The 22130-nt window shown below is 40.2% G+C and overlaps 1 protein-coding gene across 2 annotated transcripts in view; it reads left to right on the top strand.

The window, feature by feature from the left end:
* Window positions 1-357: 357 nt before the first annotated feature.
* The window catches only part of LRP6 (LDL receptor related protein 6), a 124028-nt gene continuing 102255 nt past the window's right edge, over window positions 358-22130 (top strand). For both annotated transcript variants that reach the window (XM_042834935.1, XM_042834934.1), the window contains exons 1-2: window positions 358-493; window positions 15166-15559. In XM_042834935.1, the coding sequence (XP_042690869.1) occupies window positions 439-493; window positions 15166-15559 (449 nt within the window). In that variant the 5' untranslated portion in view covers window positions 358-438. The remainder of the gene's footprint in view (window positions 494-15165; window positions 15560-22130) is intronic.

Genomic DNA, 22130 nt, shown 5'->3' with positions numbered 1-22130 from the left:
CGCGCCGCCCTCTGCCCGCCCGCTCGCTCCCCGCCTGAGGAGGCGGGCGGTGCGGCGGGAGCGCGGAGCCGGGCGGGCGCGGCGCGGGGCGGGGGCCAGGCCGGGCCGGGAGGGGAGGAGGAGAAGGAGGAGAAGGAGGAGGGCTGTATCCCTGCGCCTGTGCGCGCCCGGCGGAGGCGGAGGCCGGGCGAGCGAGTGAGCGAGCGAAGAGTGGATGGCGAGCGGCCGCGGCGGCGGCGCGGAGGCCGGCATGCAGGGGAGCGCTCGGTGCCGCTGCGGCGCGCCGGGGCCAGCGGCCTGCTAGGGGGGCTCGGCGGCCGCCCTTCGCCGCTGCCCGGCACTCCTCCTCGCCTCCCCGCCCGCCGGGCAGCATGAAGTGGCAGCGGAGGGACTGCTCCTCGCCGCCGCCCCGCCGGTGAGAGCGCGGAGCGAGGGAAGATGGGGGCCGTCCTGCGGAGCCTGCTCGCCTGCAGTTTTTGTTCCCTGATGCAAGGTGAGCGGGGGGCGGGAGGAGGAGGAGAAGGAGGAGGTGGCGGTGGGGAAAAGTTGACGGCCGTGTTGCGAGGGGCCATGTTTGCCCGGGCGGGAGGGGAGCGGCCTGCTTGCCGGCGGGGCCGGCCCATTGTTGCCGCCTTCAAGTTTGGCTTTTTAATAAAAAGAGAGCAAAAAGGCACCGAACGGCCCCCAGCTCCCTCCGCAGCCGCGGCCCTGCCGGCGGCAGCGCGGCTCAGGCGCGAGTGTCTCAGCTCGCCCCGCCGCTCTCCGTGTCGGCGCCAAAGCTGTTCGTTTTCCCTTCTTTTTTCCTTTTCTCCTTTGCCCCGGGAGTATCCCTAGAAGTGGGTTCCCCGCTGCCGGGCGGCCCCCGGTGCTCGGCAAGGGGCTGTTGCCGGTCCCCCAGGACACCTGGGTTTCGCTGCCCCGCGCTGCGATTCCTGCTTCTGGATGATTTCTGTCTCTGCGTGCAAACCGGGTTTCTTTGGGTGTTGTGAACTCAACTCCTGCCTCAGTTTCTCTCCGTTTGCTCTTCTTGGGAAGAAATCACCTGTGATGTTTGCATCCATCATCTTGCTGTTTCTTTTTCTGTGCTAGAAGATGGAAGAGGTTAATAACTATTAGTTCATCAACCACGTTTTGATATAGAAAATTACTCTGTTCACAACGTTTATTGCTTTACATGAAAGATCAATAAAGGTGTTTCAGGCTGAAGGAAGAAGGAACTGCTGTGTAGCCGGTTGCTCGGTGCTCCGCAAAACAAAAATTTTCCACTCTTCCTTACTCCCTTCCCTTCCCTTTTTTTTTTTTTTTTTCCTATGCATCTGTTTGCCATATTGTATCCTGTTTGTAAGGCTACAAATATACTTATTTAAATGGACTGTGTAACAGTTTGCTTCCAATTGGAGCAGCGAAACTTCAGTTTTCAAAAGCAAGGTTGGATCCAAAGCATGGAGAGGAATTGTTTCCTGATTAGTTAGTTTTATTATGTAACGACCATACCTGTTCTTAATAAACCGTTCGTTTGGTTCTCAATTGCAATTGAATTCAAATGGCAGCCGCATTGGTGTGCATACCATTGCATGATATTGGTGTTGTGACAGTCACTTCTTCAGATTAATTTCAAAATAGTGACACGTGCTACTGTACTTTTTAGCATACCCAGTGATGTTTAATAATAAACTTTGAAGAAACATTCAGTTCGTAAATTATTTGGACTGTCATTTCTTCACATCTGTCATCTTTATCTATTGCCGAAGACATTTGTATCCAAGCAGTATTTCCCTTTCTTCTGTATTAATGCATTCCTGCTGTTGGATCTTCCACCTAAATTCATAGTCTTCTATTTGTGACATGATAGTAATTTCCTTAATTGTTACTTAAGGATGATATAAACAGCAGGAACAGCTGAACACTGAAGAAATAAAATAAAATTTTAATGGATGTGTCCTTCTTAATAAACAACATGTATGCAGGCAGAATTGGCTTGAATAAGATGTGCTGAGTTCGTATGAAGTGTCAGCTGTTCTTTAATGAGGCAGAGGCAGTGCCAGCATGAGTATGAATAAGTTTATACATGAAAGTAGAGCTGATGTTATGACGTTCACTACTTGGTTTGTGAATTTGGTGCTGTGAAGGCTGCTAGGTCAACAGCACTGGAGATTGAAACCTGGAAAATAATACCTATGTGACTTGCAGCATCCTCTGTTTACAGAGCTTGCCTCTCTGTTCTTACTTAAGAGCAACAAAAAAAAAAAAAACAAAAGCACAACACAAATGTGCAAGAAAAATGGCTTACCAATCTGGAAAAACAGAACTGGTAGTGAACTCTGGAAGAGTGGTGCCATATAAACTAGTAAGGACTTGGAGAAGTACCAGACCATTATGATCCAGAACTGGAAGCATACCCCAAGGCACCTTTCTGTCCAGTAATCTGAGAACTGTGATAAACAGACCATACTGACTTTTCAAAGACAGCTATTCAGATTTGTAAGAGATGAGCTGATGTCACGACAGCTGGCTGTGGAGGTTTGTGTGAGTTGTTGTTTTTGGTTTTTTTTTTTTTTTTTTTTTTTTTCCTCTCTCGTGCCTTACTCTGATTGATGGAAGAAAGGGATTGCTTTCCTGGAACCTGCCCAGAGTCTCACCAGCCCAGCCTTTGTGCTCTTCTCTTGGTCTTTGGTTTGATCTGGGGGACTCTGAACATGAGCAGTGTTTCGTGAAGCTGGTCCCCTAGGATGCATACAGACAAGTGAGTAAGACCTGGCCTCTGGTCACTTTATGTGTTCTACACGGCAGCTGTGAAACCAGTTAAGCTCTTAGGTAACTGGCAATTGCAAAGAGGCAAAAGCAGTTGCATCGCATCTGTCAGGGACCTGCAGGTAAGTGTGAGACAGGTTTCAACTTATTAAAAAGTGTTAAAGAGGTTTTACCTTCCCAAGTATTCTTGGCTTGCTCTTGTCCCAGAAATATCTCTAGTCATCATGCAATTGCTGGTTTGTTTTTTTTTTTTAAACCCTGATTGTGCAGAAAGTGCATGAAGCTCTTGTTTGAATAGAGATCTTATCAAAGATGTTTGTGCAGACTATAGTGGATGTTACAGACCTTTGTGCTGATTAACTAATCAGTTAGTGAAGAATTGAAGATGTCTGTTTGGTTTTGGGCATTTTAAAGCCCCTTTATGTGTTCAGAAGAGAGCTTGAATCTGTTGTTATGAGTAACTTCCTTTTGATAAGCAGAGCATCTTTTCTTTTTTGTATCTTTTTAGGTAGATTCATTTGCACGTAGTTTAGAAGAGCTTAATGTTCAGGACTTGCTAAGCTGACTGGAGGTGTTTTTCTCCAAAAGTCAGAAAGTGGAATAAGGCTTTTTACTTCTGAAGCAGTCAGGCGGGAGATGAAGCATGAGGTCTCCAACCCTTGGACTAATACAATTCTTAAATTTTAGCAATAAGACTTGGAAATATATATATATAAATATATGTATTTTGTATTCATCATGAGGCATTTCTCCACCCAAGCTTGAACTGACCATTTTCTGGTCACATTTTCCATTTGTGTGATTCCTTAGAAATCAGTGCAACTTTGTCTGCTGTGATTTCCAATGCATTTTCCTCTTTCATCTCTCCATAGTACATTCTAAAATTAGTGTGATTTAAGGCGTTGCAAAATATCCAGCATTGCTTTAATAGTTTTTGCAATTGCATCTCTCTGATAGCTTGCTCTCATCAGACTGCTTTAACTTTATTCTCCTTGTTGTTTTTTTTTTAACAGAAAAATAGAAAAATTAGGACAGAAAGAAGTGTTTATGGCAAGGTGTGCTGAAGATATGAGGAAGTTGTGGGTATATGGATCTAGTCATAGGTGTATAAAGATGATGGGCTCCTTGTGTCCTTCAGTGGGAGTTCTGTACAGATATTTGGGTCCGAATCTTAATTATGTTTCTCAGAAATGCTGGTTAGAGGAGCATTAATCAGGTTTCCTTTTTTCCTTTGTGAATGGATTACATCTGCATTTGAGCTCTAGAAAATAGGGAAATTTGTCTGGAAGTTGTAGAATGGGTAGATATTTTTGGAGAATGATAGGTCAAGAGCTGGAGCATAGGAACATTTTAAACTGCCTTTGGGAACTGGAGAAATCTGATTCCTTTGGACATATGTAACTACCTTTATGATGATGTCACAGGTCGAAAATGCCAGCTTCAAAATATCAGCAACAATGCATATATAAAGGGATTTACTTTCTAATTAAAATTGAGCACAGATAGTATTTTTCCTTCTGAGGGAGTGGGGTAGGGGAAGAAAACAGAGAAACAGCTCTCGGCTTCTGATCAGTCACTGTTCATCTCTTCTGGCTGCCAGTCTTCAGATTCAGACACTGTATTCTTTGTCCTCAGCATATTTAACCTCATAAATTTCCTATGAAATGCTAACTGCTTGGGTTGCTTTGCCGGTGGCTTCTTCAAATCCTTGTCCTACAAGGAGGAGTATGTGCTGTTGCTGAGTGATAGCAGAGATGCAGTCTTTCTGGGAGGACCAGCTGCTCTGTCAGACCTGATGTGTGCCTGACCTGCAGCTGGGGAGCCCTCCCTCATCTGCAAGCTCACCTGGGACAGTCTTAGTTCATAACATGTATGTGGCTGGTGAAACTCTGTGCTGCCACCCACTTCTGTGCTGACACGTGGAGGGCCATTTGTACCTTGAAAGGAACTGTTGCCAGTGAAATGCAGTTTATGTTGGTAAGGAATGTTCTGTAGATGGGCTTATACCAAGTGGTGTAAGCTGCTCAGAAAGATGTGGGGAGAGTGGATACAGGCTCACCTCACAGACTTCAGGAGTGGTCATGTGTGGTCATACGGAGTAGCTGGCATTGCTCGGTAGGAGATGAGCCGTTGAATCTAAATAGTGTGACTTGTCAGCTTGTGGAGGTGATGGGTTTTCAGGGACTATGCTTGTGAGTAGAGCAAATGCGGGGGATGCGTTACGCCTCTGTTTATTAGGTGAAAGAAATTAATTCCCCTTTAATAACCTCAACCACCTTACACCTGGTTTGTGCAGTTTCAGAGTTTAACAATTCTGAGTATTTATATGCTGTAAACAAAGAAGCTGCATGTTTCTTTTGCAGTAATTGTCCAAGGCTAGGGAAGAAAGCATTGCGTTGTGTCTCTGATGGATTGTATGTAACTGCTGGCTATCGACCCTAAACATTAAACAACTTTTTCCTATTTGTATTTGGCAGGCAAGTCAACTGGTAGAGAGCCTTTTTTGAGCTCTGTAGATATTCTTGCAGTTTGTGAGTACTTATGGAAAGAGGTTCACTGTGTGATTAGGCTCCATATTTACTTTGTGTGGACAGAAGTACTTAGCCTGCTTGGTCTGGCTGCAGTGATGGTGCTTGCAAGCAAAAATGAACTTCTTGTTGTTTCTCCTTTTTTTTTTTGTCATATCCCCCTGCACTATGGCTACAAAAATAGGGTTTTCTTTGTGTCCTCATGACTGTCATGCTACAGACCTTTCTATTTCAAAGCAATTGACACAGTTGCCTACCTGTTTTGAAATGGAGTCAAACATGCTGATGTCAGGGGGAAGTTCTTTACAGAGAGAGTGGTGAGGTGCTGGAACAGGCTGCCCAGAGAGGTTGTGGATGCCCCATCCCTGGAGGTGTTCAAGGCCAGGTTGGATGGGGCCCTGGGCAGCCTGGTATAGCATTGAATGTGGAGGTTGGTGGCCCTGCATGTGGCAGGGGGTTGGAGATTCATGATCCTTGAGGTCCCTTCCAGCCCAGGCCATTGTGTGAGCACAATGTGAATTCTGCAATAGCCCTTTGCATTTGATTTACAGTATACTTTTAAGAACATGCTACTCAAAGTGTAGCTTAAGAAGTTCGATGGATAAGTAATATTTTGTTTCATTTGAAAAGTGTTACAAAATCTGGAGAAAATGTGTCAGCTTAAGAAGATGGAATGTTTTTTGAGCTTCATTATTTATATGAATAGAACAATAAGAAAATGTTTTAAATATAAACAGACATGGAAAATGGCAACATTCATGCAGATTTTTTCGGTATCTTGTTACAGGATCACATTACCTAAATAGAACTACTCCCTCGTGATATAATAAATGTGGCAGAAATGGGATTATAGTTTTAATTCTGCTTATAAGGGCCATGTGTGAGCTCTTGATGTCGGATTTGAGTAGTAATCGTATCTGACACAGAAAAATCTTAATCAGCTAACTATTTTGCTTGATCAAAAATCACTTCTTTTCATTCTCTGATACTATAGTTTTCTCCTTTATCCTCCTGCTTTTTTTTTTTTTTTTTTTTTCACTTGATCCTTTCCTATAGGAAAAGCACATTTTTTTTCTTTTCCTTTCTTTATTTTTTTTTAAATGTTTATGCCTCCAAAATAGCTCAATAATAAGCATTCTCCTGTATCCATTGTCAGGCAGTTCTAGAACGTGACAGGTGTGTTTGCATGAATTGAGGCAGTTAAGGACACGTGGAAGGTGACTCAGAATTTCAGATATTTTTCCTTGGATTATTATTCCATCAAAACAGGGAGTAGAATTTTTGCTTGTACTCATAGTATTACTATTACTTACAATATTAACGCTACAGGAATCCAAGAATCCTCTGTTCCACACAAACATGAATAGAGTAGAAATATTAAAATTAAGAACAATGGAAGAGAAGGAAAAAATAATTTGTAAACCTTGTAGTGATTCTTCTTATGTTTGTTTGGAAAATGAATTACTGTTCTAATAATTCAGAAACTTAGGTAAAAGTCTCCCTTTTACCTATGGTAAGGAATAATCATTAATGTTTATAATTCTAGGGTTTTTGTTGTTATTGTTCTTTGTGTTTGCATGTTTATGGATTCTTGTTGGTGGTGTTTTTTGTTTTTTTTTTTTTTTTTTTTTTTTTTTTTTTTTCTTTTGGATTACCAGAATTAAGTCAGAATTAAGTTACATTCAATGTAAAATAGACCAGACCATCCATGTTTTTCAAACAGTGATCTGTTTGTCTACATACACCTTTCTAATTTTCTAATGCAAGACATGTTGAAAATTTGACATAAAGCATTCTGGAATGTGTTTTTGAGAGTAAAAAATCAAATAAAAGTCATGCAAGTCCAACTGTGTTTCAAAAGGCAAAAAGAAAAGTGCAATAATTTTCAAAATCTGTAAGCATACCTACATCTTTCCTTACTCTTTACAAAATAGTTGTTAACTATTTCAACTGGAATGGCTATTTATCAGTCTGTAGTAAAATTGATATGGTCTTAAGATTGTGTTTAAAATGCGCTTTCAGTTTGAATTCCTTTTGGCTGATGGAATTCTTAGCTTTAAGCTTGTAATGCAAGTGCTTTGTTTCCATTTTCTTCTAAATCTATTTTCTGTTTCAGTGTGTATCCTTCCTATTTTTGCGAAATTCTTGATAATGTTTTGTCTGGAGTTGTAACTGTGTGAACAGAAGTGTCTGTTGACTTGTATGAACGAAAGCATTTTGCTGGTAGGGCTGATAGATTTTTACATTTCTGTTTTATTCTCAGTACTTGTTATGATAGATGCACCGATAGAGCTGCTGTTCACCAAACTTGACCCGGGAAGCACAGCCAGCGGTACCACCAGAAAGCAGACCTGTTATTTGATGGTACTTTCAGAGAAGCAGCAATGGCAATGTGACAGACCTGTGGGGCAGTGATGCCGCCTCCCCTCTCCTATCGGTTGCACATTTGTGGCACAGCTGAGAGATGCTGCTTACTCTTGTGCTGCACTTAGTAGTGCTAACAACTTTCCTGTTTGATTGGTTATTCAGGCCTCCTCTTGGGTTTTCTCTGCTAAATATTAAGGTCGTGCTTCACTGCAGCTTCACGATAGCACTTCAGTTATTTTAAAGCAAAAAATTAAGGAGTATTTTGTTTAAATTTTTTTTTTAACCTCATGAACCATATTTCAAGAGTTATTAAGAACGCCACCATGTAGGGTGGGCATGCCAGCTGGGATAATTCATTAACAGAGTTGTCTGAGGGTAGCTCAATGACTGTCCACTTTGTGTTGGTATGGAAAATGTTGGTTTGAAGGAGGACTGGTGGTGCTGCTCAGTGTGTGGGTTTTTGTCTCTATGGGAGCTGAGGGAAGTCTGGGTGAGGCTCCCAGGCTGCTCTCAGCCAGATGTATATCCCCACACAGCTGTGCTGCCCAGGCTGGACAGCCATGGATTAAAAATCATTCCAGGTTAGCAGCAGGCTTTGGAGTATTCTTGTCAGCCTTGTAGGTGTTCCATGTTTATTTTATGGCCTTCAGCCTCCCTTGGTGCTGGGAAATAAACTGCCTCTGTTACCATCACTGCATAGTGTCTATGTGCTTTAATTCAGTGGAGGGTCTTAAATGGATCACAGCCTTTCAACAGCATCAGGAGTGATTTGATACAAGCTTCTTAATTATTTTCTTATTTTTAGAAGCTCCATAGGAAATGATGATGCCAGAAGAAGATGCTGTGAAGAACAGTATTCTATTTCAGTATTATCTGTTCATCTTATTTGTCATCATATGGCTTGAAGTTTGAACTGCAAAATATTATCCCTATTCAGATGTAGGGCTCTAATTGTTAGAGCATGGCAAAATAAGATTCACTTTTTCTGCATGAGCAAATGTACATGCAGGAACATACCTTGCAAGCAGGAGATGCTTTGCAGCAGTGTATGTGTGGGTTAACTTTTCCATTTAACTGTTTGTATTGAGGTGTTTCCAGTAATCCAGGGAAACTTCTGCAGCATCATGCATTGTTCTGACAGCTGTTAAAGAAACTGGAAGAGTGGCAAAGGGGGAGGTTATGAGGATGCTTGAGGAAATGGGAAAGCATAGTGATGAGGTTCTACAAACGTTAACATGGACAGTGGTGCTACATGGCCATACATCTCTATCAACCTTTCTAGAGTCTACTGTAGTTCAAGGAAAGTGTGTTGTGTTGCTGTCATACCACCTTTATTTGCTTGCCACTTTGGGTTTTCTCTTTAAAATCAGTAGAAGGTCGTAGCTTTATATGTGGCTGCAAGCAAAGGCCTGGCCTGGGAACATAGCTCTCTGTTCAACGTAGGCTGTTGTCAGCAAGACTAATTCACCATATTAAGTGATGAATGTGTTAACTGCCTTTCAAAGTGGTGTCTTTTATCCCCATACGATTGCAGTGGTACAGAGTAGGAGAGTGGTTGTTATGGGAAGATGAGCCAAGACACCTTACTCTTCCTGAGATGGGCAATCAATGAGAGTGTACTACTAAATACTGAGACTCTGATAATTTGCAAATCATCAGCTACTGGGTTTATCGCCAAGAAGGTATTTTGTGGGTGATGCCTGCAATTCCAAAGTTGTTTACATTTGATATAGCAGGACAATGGGAAATAGTTTTAAATTGAGGGAGGGAAGATTCAGGTTGGATGTCAGGGGGAAGTTCTTTACAGAGAGAGTGGTGAGGTGCTGGAACAGGCTGCCCAGAGAGATTGTAGAAACCCCGTCCCTGGAGGTGTTCAAGGCCAGATTGGATGGGGCCCTGGGCAGCCTGGTCTAGTATTGAATGTGGAGGTTGGTGGCCCTGCATGTGGCAGGGGGTTGGAGATTCATGATGCTTGAGGTCCCTTCCAACCCTGGCCATTCTGTGATTCTGTGATGTGCTAGAGTTCATTACTTCACTTGTCCGTGCTTTTGCTATACTATGCAAAGTCTGCTGGCTTTGTATCCCTGAACCTGGCGTTTCTGTCCTTCCCTCTGATGGTTTTTTTTTCCCCCCCTCATTCTCTTACCTCCCACATTCTTCTGATTCTTTGGAAAGGGAAGTTTTCTCCCCATTATAAAGCAGGTTAAAGGATTACTTACTGTCCCTTGTACCAGCAAGTCTTGCATGGATTGTGTTGGTCCAAACTGTTCCTGTATGGCTGGAGTCCTGCAAAACTACAGTAGAGACTTGGTGCAGAATCCAAGTGCCATTGCTGCTGTTTGGTGTCTTTGCTTTGGTACTGATATTCTCTTCCCATTCACTGACAAGCCTGCCTGTTCCTCTGACCTTCAGAGTTGACCTGAACAGTCATTGGATGACTTTAGGATGTGAAATATGCTTTAGACTCCTCCAACAAGCTTGGGCTGCCTCAGGTTAATTTCCTCGAGTCTGGCTGCCTGCAGCGTCTTGCAGGTATGTTTGTGAGAGTAAGGAGGTTCAGACAGAAGAGAGCACTCCGTTCACTGCTAAGATGGGATAGGGGCTACTGCTAAGTCAGTTTCTTAGTATGTATAAAAGCAGTTGTGTGAGTTAAATTGGTGCAGCTACTGTGATGGAACATTTGGTGAAAAATCCTGGTGCTTGCAGTGCTGAAATTTCTTTGCATTTCCTGGAGATTTCTTGTTTGTTTGTGAATATAAATCATCACTTGTTTCTTTACAACACTACTTCTGCTCCCACATGAGGAGTAGGACCCAGAAGTCAAAACTTGCAAAACCTTTTCCTTCTTTCTCCAGGCTGAGCAGCAGAGCTTGGACATTCAAAGAAACCAAATAGACAGAATTGCCAAGTGTAAGCAGTAATGAAGAAATTTGAAACCTGGGAAGTGAAGGAGACTGTACCTAGATGCTCACCTCCAAGAGAATTTGTCTTATGTTCTTTTGTTGGCTATTTGTGGGACATCTTGGGAAAAGGGAGGATTGTAGTACATACAAGGAGTTTTCTGTACACAACGGATTTGAGGAGATTGCAGCTAATGATCTTTGCTGGTTGTCTGTACTTATTTCCTTGCTTTTCTTTCCTGTGTGGTCTGGTTATGGATGCATGTTTTTCCATCAAGGTGTCTGGCAAATTCCTTGTGCTTCCTCTGCCTCATCTGGGAAAGTGCATGGCTGTTTGGTGTGTCTCACCTGTGTGTCTCCCTTTTTCCAGTCACTGTATTTGCTGTCCTCATGTCAGTAAACTTGGCAGTGTTAAGTAACTTCAAATGCTCAGACTTCTTCACCAATATGTGTAGAGAGGGATTTTTGTTTTCCCATTTGAAGACATCATCTTCCAGTGTAACAATTATTAGCAGTGCCTTTCTGCCTGGATACTTCTTTCCATATGTGAACATTTCCCCAGCATGACTGGCAGCACTGGGATTCTGGTGGAGGTTCCACAAACTACAGTGGAGACCTCTAGTCTGGAAGGTCCTGTTCCTGAATTGGAGGTTCACAAACAACTGGTTCAGCTTATTTATCAAAGATGGTGTCGTGCCTCACCCTGTTGTACAAGTATTTACATTTATCTGATTTTATTCGAGCTGACAACTGGCTATAAACTAGTTTTTGGCAGATGAGGAAGGACTAAGGTGGTCTGTCCTTTCTGCTAGTTAGCTCCCTGCGTTATCTTGCTGTGATGCTGGCTGGGTGCTAGTGCCAATGCAGAAGGGGGGCTGAAGACTTACAATGGGAACTGGAGCTGAGGAGAAGGCTGTTGCTGCAGTCTCATCTGGAACAGAGCTGCCAGCGGGAGGGGGGAGCTGCTCCCCTCCCAGCACCCTGCTGCTCGCCTCGTGTTCATGTCTGAGTTTGCTGAACCTCTTTTGAGGTGATTCAACTCACTAGCCAAGGCAAACGTTTTGCTGATTTATTAAATCAGCTTGGGAGTGGGCCTGTAGCTATGTGAGAGGGAAGAACAGCATTGCCAAGGTTTGGAAATGTATTAAAAAGGGTTTGGGGAAAATGAGTTGATGTTAATTGCCATGACCAGGCTGAATTACCATGAGTACAAGAGAATGAACCTGTTCTAGGTAACATTGACCATGTGACTCTCAGAGGTGTCGTGGATCATTGGAAATAGAAAAGGAGCAAGCAGGAGCTTATGGAACAGGCAACTGGACGTGTTAAAAGTATGACAAATTCTGACAGACTATAATTACTTCTCAATTGAAAAAAAGTTAAAGTGTTTTTGTCTATTCAATTTTTATTTTTTTTTTAATTGGTTCACCACTTTACATCCTATGGGCTGTGGTATTTTTAAGCAACAATTTTTGTTGTGGTTCAGATGTAACCTTTTGTGGGCTCTGAGCAAGCATTTGTTCTTCCTGGCTGGCACAAACAAAAGTTATTCTGAAACTCTGGGTACTTTAATTAGAAGAATAAACTACAGATAGGTCTCTCAGGTGGCAGATAATATGACAACTTTTGCTATGACTTCCCTTGCTGATTTCTAAGATGTTTTTCCTTTTGCTTTAAGTGAGTGTAAGTACTTCTTTCCAACATCTTATAGTTTGATGCAATTAAAATGCTTATTTATGATGTATATAGAAAGGAAAATAGGAACATATTAAAGTAATTATTTAAAAAGAAAAAGAGGTAAATTTGAATTGTATCTCTGCCCCGTCATAGCTTAAACTGTAAAATAGTTGCCTTGCTTTGAAAGGAGCTCCTCTTGTATTTCTTCCCTTAGGGTTATTAGTATAGTTCCTTACTGTTATTCAAGAAAGCATCTCTGGGTCCTGTACTTTGTTTAAAGTGAGTTATGTGGAGCAGAATGGAATCTTCTGGCGTAGTTCTTGCTTTGGCATTGCTATTTGAGTCAAGTAAAAAGTTACTTGGTACTAACGCTGCCAACTTCAAAAATTAGATTTTATAGGATATTGGAACCTTCGTATTTTCCAGGAAGGGTTGGAGAGGGTGGGGGAACAAACCTGTTTATTGTTATTTTGGTGATATATATTTCATTCTTGAATGTTACAACGAATTGGAAAGCTTAATATCCTCATCTGCCAGCCCTGTGGAATGTGCTACAAGTTGTGGCTTCGAATCAATCTGCATGAAGCTGCTCATCTGATGTGTAGCTGAGCTTTTTCTGAGCTGTCATTCAAATCACTGCTATCATTCATGAAAAGGACGTTTTCTCTGGCTGCTCCTCAGCCAGCTCTGAGCACCAGCAAGGAGTGAATAACCTATGCAAGGCAGCTGTGTTAGGCTCAGCAGTGCCTTCAGGCCTCAGTGATTACACTTGACATGCCTGGTGTTCCAATTCATTGCATGCTGTGTGCGTGGGGACTCTTGCTCCGTGTTGTACATAATAATGGAGCCTGTACTCATTTGTGTGTGGATTTACCTTTTTTCAAATGCTGGGCATGCTGTCTTATTAGAGCAAGCTCTGCCAGTTGGCTGCACACGGTACTGTGGTGCGCTGGGTGACACTGAGCTGGCTATTAACTAGATTTTTCGAGTTACAATTGTATGCAACGTTTAAAAAATAGGTGGTCATATCATATATCTGTTTCTTATCGCTTTCAATTTACTGAATAGTGTTCTTTGTTTGTTTGTGTTTTCCCTGAAAGTGCAGTCTTTGTAAGCAGCCCGCACTTAAAAGAAGCTAATGTGATTTGTCTTAAATCTTTAGGGGATGGGGAATTATGCAGAGAAGGGAAGGATGATAGCAAAGTAAGGTAATAAACACACTTATTACAAGGTTTCTGCTCTTTCATTTAAAGATGTCTATTCCTTCTCCACTGAAATATAATCTTTAAACTGAGTATTTTCCTGCACAATAAAAATTTGCTTTCTGGAGGAGGGAATACAAATCTAGAATTCTTAAAAACAAAAAAGCTCCTCCCTCAAGCTATTCAGGTAGCTTTCTGTCTGAAGCTTCTAAAATTTGACATGAATCAGTTTAAATTCAGTGTTTCTAAATTTAGGCAGATAGCCTGAACAATTTAGTTTTCAAAAAAGAGAAAAAAAGAAGGAAAGAAAATAGCTTCCAAACATATAGCAGCATCTGTGTAATTTTTGGGGTTGGAGGTAGATTAAGGAACTTTTAAGTTGACTCTGCTTCTCCCAGTATGCACAGCACTTTCTTTGACAAACAGTTTTGTGGTAATGAGGGTAATAGTCTGATCTTGGAAACTAACTTTTGAGTTTTCTGAAGTGTGGTCTGTTAGACATTAGTATGTCTAATGTCATTGTGAGTTTCTCATACAAGAACTGTATCTGCTCTGGCAGTGTAGCATTCAACATTTGCTTGTGCACGTCGCTGCCTACATAAATGCAGGCCTTTCTGTTAGGACATGCATCCTGCTAGGAATTTTAAATGCCTGTCTATACTGATGAATAAATCTGGAGCATTTTTGTTAAATTTGGGTAGTGACAGCTAGACAAGCATAGAAGATGCCAGCTGTAGTTTGTGTCTTGGTACTGCTGTGTGGCTCTGCTGCTACAGTGTCCAGGTAAATGTAGGGAAAGGCAGGTATGCTTACTGATAGTGGTAAAAACTCTAGATTTTAGTTCACCATTTGTTGAAGTAGGAATGAGTGGAATTTTCATAAGGTTATAGCATGTGGTTAAGGACATTAAAGGGGTTTGACATTAAGGACATTAAAAGGGCATGTTACATTTTAAAAACAGACCTTTTTCATAGTTACTACTTTCCATTAATTGTTGTTGCTGGGTATTTGTATGAAAAACGTACAGATCACACAAACTGATGCAGGAAGCAAGTAAGAGTGGTAGAGCTGAGTTCTAACGTACTTATTGTAGTCTGTTTCTATAGGTATTTTTCTACCTACCTCTTCATATTAGAACTGATGCTAAAAAATGTCATTCCTTTCATGCTGCACACTCATCGCGTGTTTGTATATCATATGTAAAATACCTAAGAAAAATAATTTCAGGGTATTAACACAGGAATGTCTCTGATGGCTTGACGTGTGTTATATTTTTATTGAAGTTTGTGGGGTGTATATTAGCAAATTCTGGACAAAACATATTGAATCTTTGCTCTGATGGGTAAGCACTGAGTGCTTATAAAGCTACTATAGCTTCATCTTTCATATTCTTATTTAAGTACCTTCTTTACAGAGTAGTGTCATTTGGGCACTTCAGACCTCCATTTTCTTTGTTCTCTGCCTTCTCCTTTAATCTAATTTTAATAAAGCAGAGCCCAGAATAACGAGCAGTGCATTACAAAGTTACCATCTTGAGTTGTAGTACTGTTTGAAAGGCTTGGAATCCGTGCTTTTCAGTTAAACTATAAAATGTCTCCCCCCATTATTCCCCCTCTCCTCCTCCCCCCCTTAAATTGCTAGTTTCATTGCAATGGTACATCAGGCCTTAAGCTGTTCTTAATAGGAGTGTTGTTAACATGTCTATCTGTCCCCCCCACCCCTTATTTCTCCCACTTCAAGCTGCCCCACTGTTGCTGTATGCAAACCGCCGTGACCTGAGGCTGGTGGATGCTGCCAATGGGAAGGAGAATGCCACAGTAATTGTGGGTGGCCTCGAAGATGCAGCGGCAGTGGACTTCGTGTTCATAAAGGGGTTGATATACTGGAGTGACGTGAGTGAAGAAGCCATTAAACGAACAGAATTCAATAAATCTGGGAGTGTACAAAATGTGGTCGTTTCTGGACTTTTGTCACCTGATGGGCTGGCATGTGACTGGCTGGGAGAGAAATTATATTGGACAGATTCTGAAACAAATCGGATTGAAGTTTCTAATTTAGATGGATCATTGAGAAAAGTATTATTTTGGCAAGAATTGGATCAACCCAGAGCAATTGCCTTAGATCCTGCAAGAGGGTAAGTCTTTGTTAAAATGAAATGGTTAGAAACGGGATTGTTTTTGCTGCTAGTTGCATGTGGAATGATTTTAAATAATCGGTGGTGCTGTTACTGAAATTATTCGAATCCATTTTGTGTTGTTGCTCTATTACTGTGATTTGAAAATAATTTGTACTTCTGAAATTATGTTCATGTCATTGAATTACTAGAAGTCATCAGATGTTCAAGAAGAGTACTAGAGGAAGCTTATTTTGGCAGTAGTGCAGATGGTGGACATAAATGTGGAAGTTCTAAGGTGAAAACAGATGTAATGTGCTTGAAAAAATCATCAAGCCATCAGACTTGTGTCTCACTGCAGCATCAAACTGGAGGTCTTTGTTCATTGTTAAAATTTATGCTTCCTGGAAACAGCAGGGAAAAATAGACTACAGTAATAACATTTTGGGATGTATTTTGGCATGCTTTATCATTTAACCAAAGTTTATAGAGAAGTTCATCTTCTCACTCTACAGGGAACTTCTGTTTGGAAAAAACTGTGTTTTGGATTAGCCCGTTCTAGAACAAGTTCGATTCTTCTAATTTCAGTCTCTGGGTGTGATTTAAAGGATCATCTTTTTGCTCTGTTATTCTTGGGACTGAGCTGTGGTTGCTAAATTCAGTGGTCTTTTTGGTGACGCTTTGTAAATGGCTACCTTGAGGTTACCCGGTGTGTATGTTTGTCATATTTGAGGTGACTGGCTCAGGAGAGTGAAGGACTAATGGAATATTGTTGATGCTTTGTAATCTTCTGAATACTGTTTTGTATAGATATTTATACTTTTTTTTTTTTTTTCTTTTTTTCTCCTTAACAAGAAGATGAATCTATTATATTGCCACTTAAACTAATTTTCCCCCCCCCCCTGTCCGGGGCCGGGGAGGGGGGGGAATCAATGCATTTTTTCCTTTACAAAGATAAGGACTGTTTTAGATGCTTGCAGCTTCGTTATAATGTGATCAGTTCAACTCATGTGTCTGGGTATTTCCTCCACAAAGGAAAAATGTCTTCTTGTTCAATAGGATTTCTTTTCTGAACTGCGTTAGGAATGCTGTAACCTCAATGTTTTCTTCACAAGTTTCAACCTGCCTTTGACAATATGTTAAGAAATGTTTCCTTCGCATTATTTATATATTTTTTTAGCTTTTCAAATATTGAGAATGTGGACTTACTCTTTTCTTATATCTTTACTACTTATAAATCAGAGCTGATGGTGGCATGGGTTCTACTAGATTCTAGGACCATTTAAAGATACAAGGAAAGACGTAACACATTCGTGCCCATTCCACTCACCATCCCAAAGCTGGGAGAGAAGGGAAGAAAAATAGAGTCAAAATGGTTTTGATTTAGCTTGTGACCAGAGAGACAGTGGTTCTTATTAGTTATGAATAACACTTGTCAAGCCAGTTGGTCTTTTTGAGTGTTTGTATTTTCTGTGTGGTAATGCATTCAGTGATCAAAACTAGGTGACAGTGTACTCTTGCAGTCTTTCAAAATACTTGAAGAGAAACTCCAATGAAAAGAGTGAAATAGATTAAAGGTAAAGAGAACTCATAACTTCTCTTTTTCCATACTGATGATCTGTTAAATCAATAGGCAAAAACATTTCAATATGACTGCAGTTGCTTGGGGGTTTTTTGTTTGCTTGCTTTTATTTAAAAAAAAAAAAAAAGCTGTAATTGAAGGAAAAGATTTTGTTTTCTTCTAAATCTTTTAATAAGTCAGTTTGTTAGCTGTTACTTGAGAAGTATGTTTTAGTGAGACAGAATGGTAATCCAGTGATACATCCACTTTGTCTTACCATACTGCACATCAAAAAAAAAAAGAAAAGAAACAAAAACCAAACTATTGCAATTCTTGTATACAGCCTTATGGCAGAAAGCATTTCTGCTTTTAATAAATGCGGTGTCACTGCAGAATATCTTCCAAACTTTGACAAGTCAGTGGAAAGGTAACCTCAGTACAGGGGTTTATTTTTTTCTCAAATAAGTACCGTTTGGTGCTTTAATTATTATTTATGTGAATGCACCTCTAATAGGTACTTTTTTTTTTTTTTTTTTTTTTTAAACCCCATAAATATGTTTAGATTACACATTGTTGTCTGGAGGACAGTAGCAGGAATAAGCCATAAAAATAGCTAATAGAATCTGAAACTTGGAAAAGAAAACCCCTGTCATTTTCCTGCAATTTAGTCCATCTCCTCTTATTCACAATTGACGATTATTCCAAATAAAGATTTATGAGATCTTACCAAGTCATTAAGTTATTTTGCAGCACATTGTACAGTATGATTGCTATTCACAAGTTCAATTTTTTTGCTTAAGTTCATTTGACAAGTATAGTTAATCTAAGTATTTCATAATCCAGTAATACCAGAATCTACTTATATATTTGGGACTTGGTTACATATGTATATACATATGTATATATGCATTTATCTTACTGAAAATGAGAATGCCTACTTTAAAAAAAAAAAATGTTATTAATAGTATTAGCTAGCACAAATATGCAGTAATGTAAAGTGTGTTCTCTAGGCAGTGTCCTGTGTAGGAAAAAAATGAAGATCTTTTTAGCAAGTTGTGTGATGTGGGATACTCGGCTGTCATTCTCTGAAAGTCTCTGCTCAGTGCTGTTGTAGTTCTGAAGAATGGGATCATTCTCTTTCAGAGCATGCTTACAGCAACGATAATGGTGCAGGTAACCTTTGCTGCCACTGCCAAACCATCTGTTAATTGTGTGTGAGATCGTATGTGTAACTGTGAAGTACCAGAGTAGAAGTTAGACTTGGTGCCTGTGTCAGTTCACAGTAACTAGTACATTTGCTAATGGAAAACATTTCTCAATTCATAGTTGTGACACAGCCATCAAGTCTAACTTTTTACTCTGGTATTTTTGTCTAGGAAATCATCAGAATCTAAAATGCCTGGAGTCTTCTTACTAATCATCTCTTGTGTATGTTCAGAAGTCTAAGCTTCTTATTTCTCTATTTTCATGTAGTGCAATTTATTTTATGTTTTCCCATTTTGTTGTCTTGGCAGTCAATGAAACGTGCATGTACCAGGGGAGAAAAGCAACCTTAGATGAAGTAGGATTGCAATGCTTCTTCAGCCTTCTTTTGAAGTGGATTGAGGATTTTCAGAGCTGTTTCAGGAAGGCTTCTGGGTCCTTGTTGTCCTTTCTGACTGTTTTTTACAGACTAGTGTTAAACATAATACCCTGTTAAGAGGATCAATAACTGTGAATAACACATACACTTTGTTACTAACTCTTGCTAGGGGAAAACCAGGTGGTAGACCACCTCATGTGCAAAAGAGCAGCATTTAGGAATTGTTTGCATGAAAGTAGACCAAATGGAAAAGAGGTTTTTCTACTTCGGTGTGCGTTTATAAATAAATAAAGCATGCCACGTGTATTCAGATTCTCAAGCAAGTACGGCTTGAAAATGCAGTATAGTAAATTTGTGCTACTGTTTTTCTTATTTTATTAACCTTTACAGCCCTTTTGTTCTCAGGGAAGAGTCTTCATTATCATCATGAAAGTTGCCCCCAAATTACTCTTTAGACAACTAGATCAGCTTTATTCTTAGGAAGCACTATCAAAACTTTTTTCTCACTTCTGTCTGTATTGTTCACCACAGAAGGGAATTTTAAGTGCCTTCTAGAAGTGCTGACTAATTGCTTACTTTTCAGGATGTGTTTTAAATCAATTGACTATAGAGTTACTATAATTGTTCAACTCTTGTAAAGCATTCAGGTTGTAAAGGTTTTAAGCTAATGAATGGAATTAAGAGTACAAAGAATCACAGCACTTTTTTGACAGCTGAAGTTGGCTTCTGAAATGCTTTGTATGTTGGGTAAGATCTTCAGATTCAACAGGCAGTCCTCCCCCAGCAGACCTTTCTTATTTTTTTCATCTAAAACATTTCAGGGAATATATACGCTTCTCTTTTTATAGACCTGCTTATTTTGTTTCCTTTGAAATCTGGAAGCTTGCACCTAAGTTCATCAGGCCCAAAAAATTCTTGCAATTGCCATACAGGCCTTGAATCAGTGCTTTACAACAAAAAGATTAATGGAACAGATTCTGTGTTGCTAAGCAAGGAAATGAAATTGGACAATTCTAATATTAGTTACAGTGTCTTGGATATTATGGAAAAAACATTTTAGGAATGAACAATTCACATTTTTTTGGTAAGACTTCTGTTTCTTGTTTGTTTACTAATGGGTCAACATTATTTAAAATGGCACCTCAGAGATATGTTCCAATAATTGAATAAATGAAGGCTTTGCTTCATGCCTTCTGTTGCCTGATATCACATCTCCCTTGAGCAGATTGCATCTGGCTGAAAATCTTTTTGGTGCTCCTTTATCACTGCTGACATTTTCCACAGATTAATGCACTCTATTTAGTTATAGCCTGCTCCGTGACAATAAGTACTTAACTTTGAGGCTTTACAGGTGATTTATGAAAGCATTGAGCTGATATGAAATCTGCAGATTGTTGTGGTGTTGACACATCAATTTATAAGGTGTATTTAATCTTCACCTGAATAAGCATTTTTTTTAATCAGGAGATGGTGGTTGTAAATGCAGCACTCTTAATGGGTTTGTTCATTTTGTATTAATGTTGTTATGAGGATGTTGAGGCTGGTATTTTTTGTTGTTTGCTTTTTTTTTTTTTTTTTTTTTAAGACCAAATGAAAAGTAAATTCTGGTGACAGCTAGGACGTTAAAGAAACCAGAGTGTCGATTTTGGCAACTTAAAAATGAAGTTAAGCCGAAAGGTTGCAGAATAGTACCACACTGGTTGTCCTGCTGACATTACATCAGGATTGTCTTGGCTCTTGAGCCGTGTGGAACTCACGAGAGATCTTAAATGCAGCACCAGTGTCACTCGATAATTGGATGATCCTAGTGCGGGTCCTGTTGGCTTTGTGCTGCAAAGCACGTGGAGCCTTCAGGAAGCCAGCATGGCAGTTGAAACAGCCTTGCCAGCTTCTCCAGAACTACTACAGCTCTCTCTGCTTCCAAAGCATAAAGTGGCCAGCTTTTAGCTCTTGGTTTTAGTAGGGTATTTATGACTTTCAGGAGCAAAATGGGACAGTATTCACTTGTGGAAGTGTTGAATGCTAAGGCTTTCAGGGTTTGTTTGTTTGTTTCAGCACCACTGACAGTCTGTTCATTTTTTCTTTCAAAAGACTTTGCAAGGTTTGTTGGAGATCTGTTGCATGAGATGCTGTCCTCCAGTTGAGAAGGCATGACTTTATTGCACGGTTCAAAATAGGCATTTCATTCTCCTCTTCTGTTTTTTGCCTCATCTGAAGGAGGAGGTGAAAGAAGGTAACCAGAAACCCACTTATGTAAAGCAGAATGAAGAGGTGACCTCTCTTGTAAATCTTGCTGTGCAGGTTTTAGATGTTGCTGCCACTGATTGCCTAGTCTCATCCTACTGACAGGAGTTTCCAAGAACTCAGGGTAACATAATCTTTGAGATGTTTTTCTTAATTTTCAGGCATTTTACATAGTTTTCTCTATTCACAGAAAGAGATGGGAGAGATTTGGCTTTTTAGAAATCAAACTAGAGTGCACAGAGTTGATTTGTATAAGATTTTCATCTCTTTCTTATGGACTCAAATACCTTAAAATTGCAGATGCTTTTAGCTCTAGGCAAGTTTGGAAATACTCTTTCATCCCTACCTCCTTTGTTTAGTGCTTGGACTAGAAAACAAGATTATGGACTGGGTCACTTGAGGGCTGGGCTTTAGTTCGCCTGCTGCCATCTCTGCTGTGAATAAACTAGTAGTGTCTTCAAACATTGTTGAATTTGTCAAAGCAGGGAGCTCATTGGCTTTTCTTTTTTCACTTAGTGTCTTTTGATTTGCACTTGTGCCTGTGAAACATGTGGATATGGTGTTTTATGCAGTACTCTTGATGGTTTATTATGGTCATATTCACAAAGATGATTTAGCCCACTAATAGTTACCTCAGTGTTAGAGTAAAAATGATGATAAAAATCAGTAAAATTTATGTGAGCTGGCTTTAAGTATCAATGTATACTTCAGATGTCTATGTGCAGTGTTTGTTTAGTAATTTAGAACTGAGCATTTGAACCAAGGTAGTAATTTCTGGTCTGTGTGAATAACCTCTGGTAATGGGTCTTCGGGCATGACTCTGTTTATCTGCATTTTCAATCCCCACAATTATGACTTAGCATCTAAGTCTAGACTCTCAAAACCTGTTGTATTAGAAAATACAAAAGTTGTGAGCAAGCAAGTTTTCACCAACGACGTTTTGAATGGAGCTTTATATTGAGTGAACACAGGGAAAGTTATTTTTAAAATAGTTAATTTTATACTTCAAGCAAGCATTACTAGCTAGCATGTTAATTAAAATGTTTGCTCACACACCTTTAAAAATTAAAAGGATCCTAAGACATCTTTTAATAACGATTAACAGAAACTCAAAGGGGCCATACTAATTTGCAGCAGAAAGCTGTAATCTGAAATCTTCTTTATGCTATGTTCTAGTATTTAAGAAGTTGATGGGGAAGCAGAAT

The sequence above is a fragment of the Centrocercus urophasianus genome, unplaced genomic scaffold (genome assembly GCF_019232065.1).
Source record: "Centrocercus urophasianus isolate 14NV4802_14NV808 unplaced genomic scaffold, USGS_Curo_1.0 seq_5, whole genome shotgun sequence".
NCBI lineage: Eukaryota > Metazoa > Chordata > Aves > Galliformes > Phasianidae > Centrocercus > Centrocercus urophasianus.
This window is presented reverse-complemented; position numbering and strand designations above follow the sequence as displayed.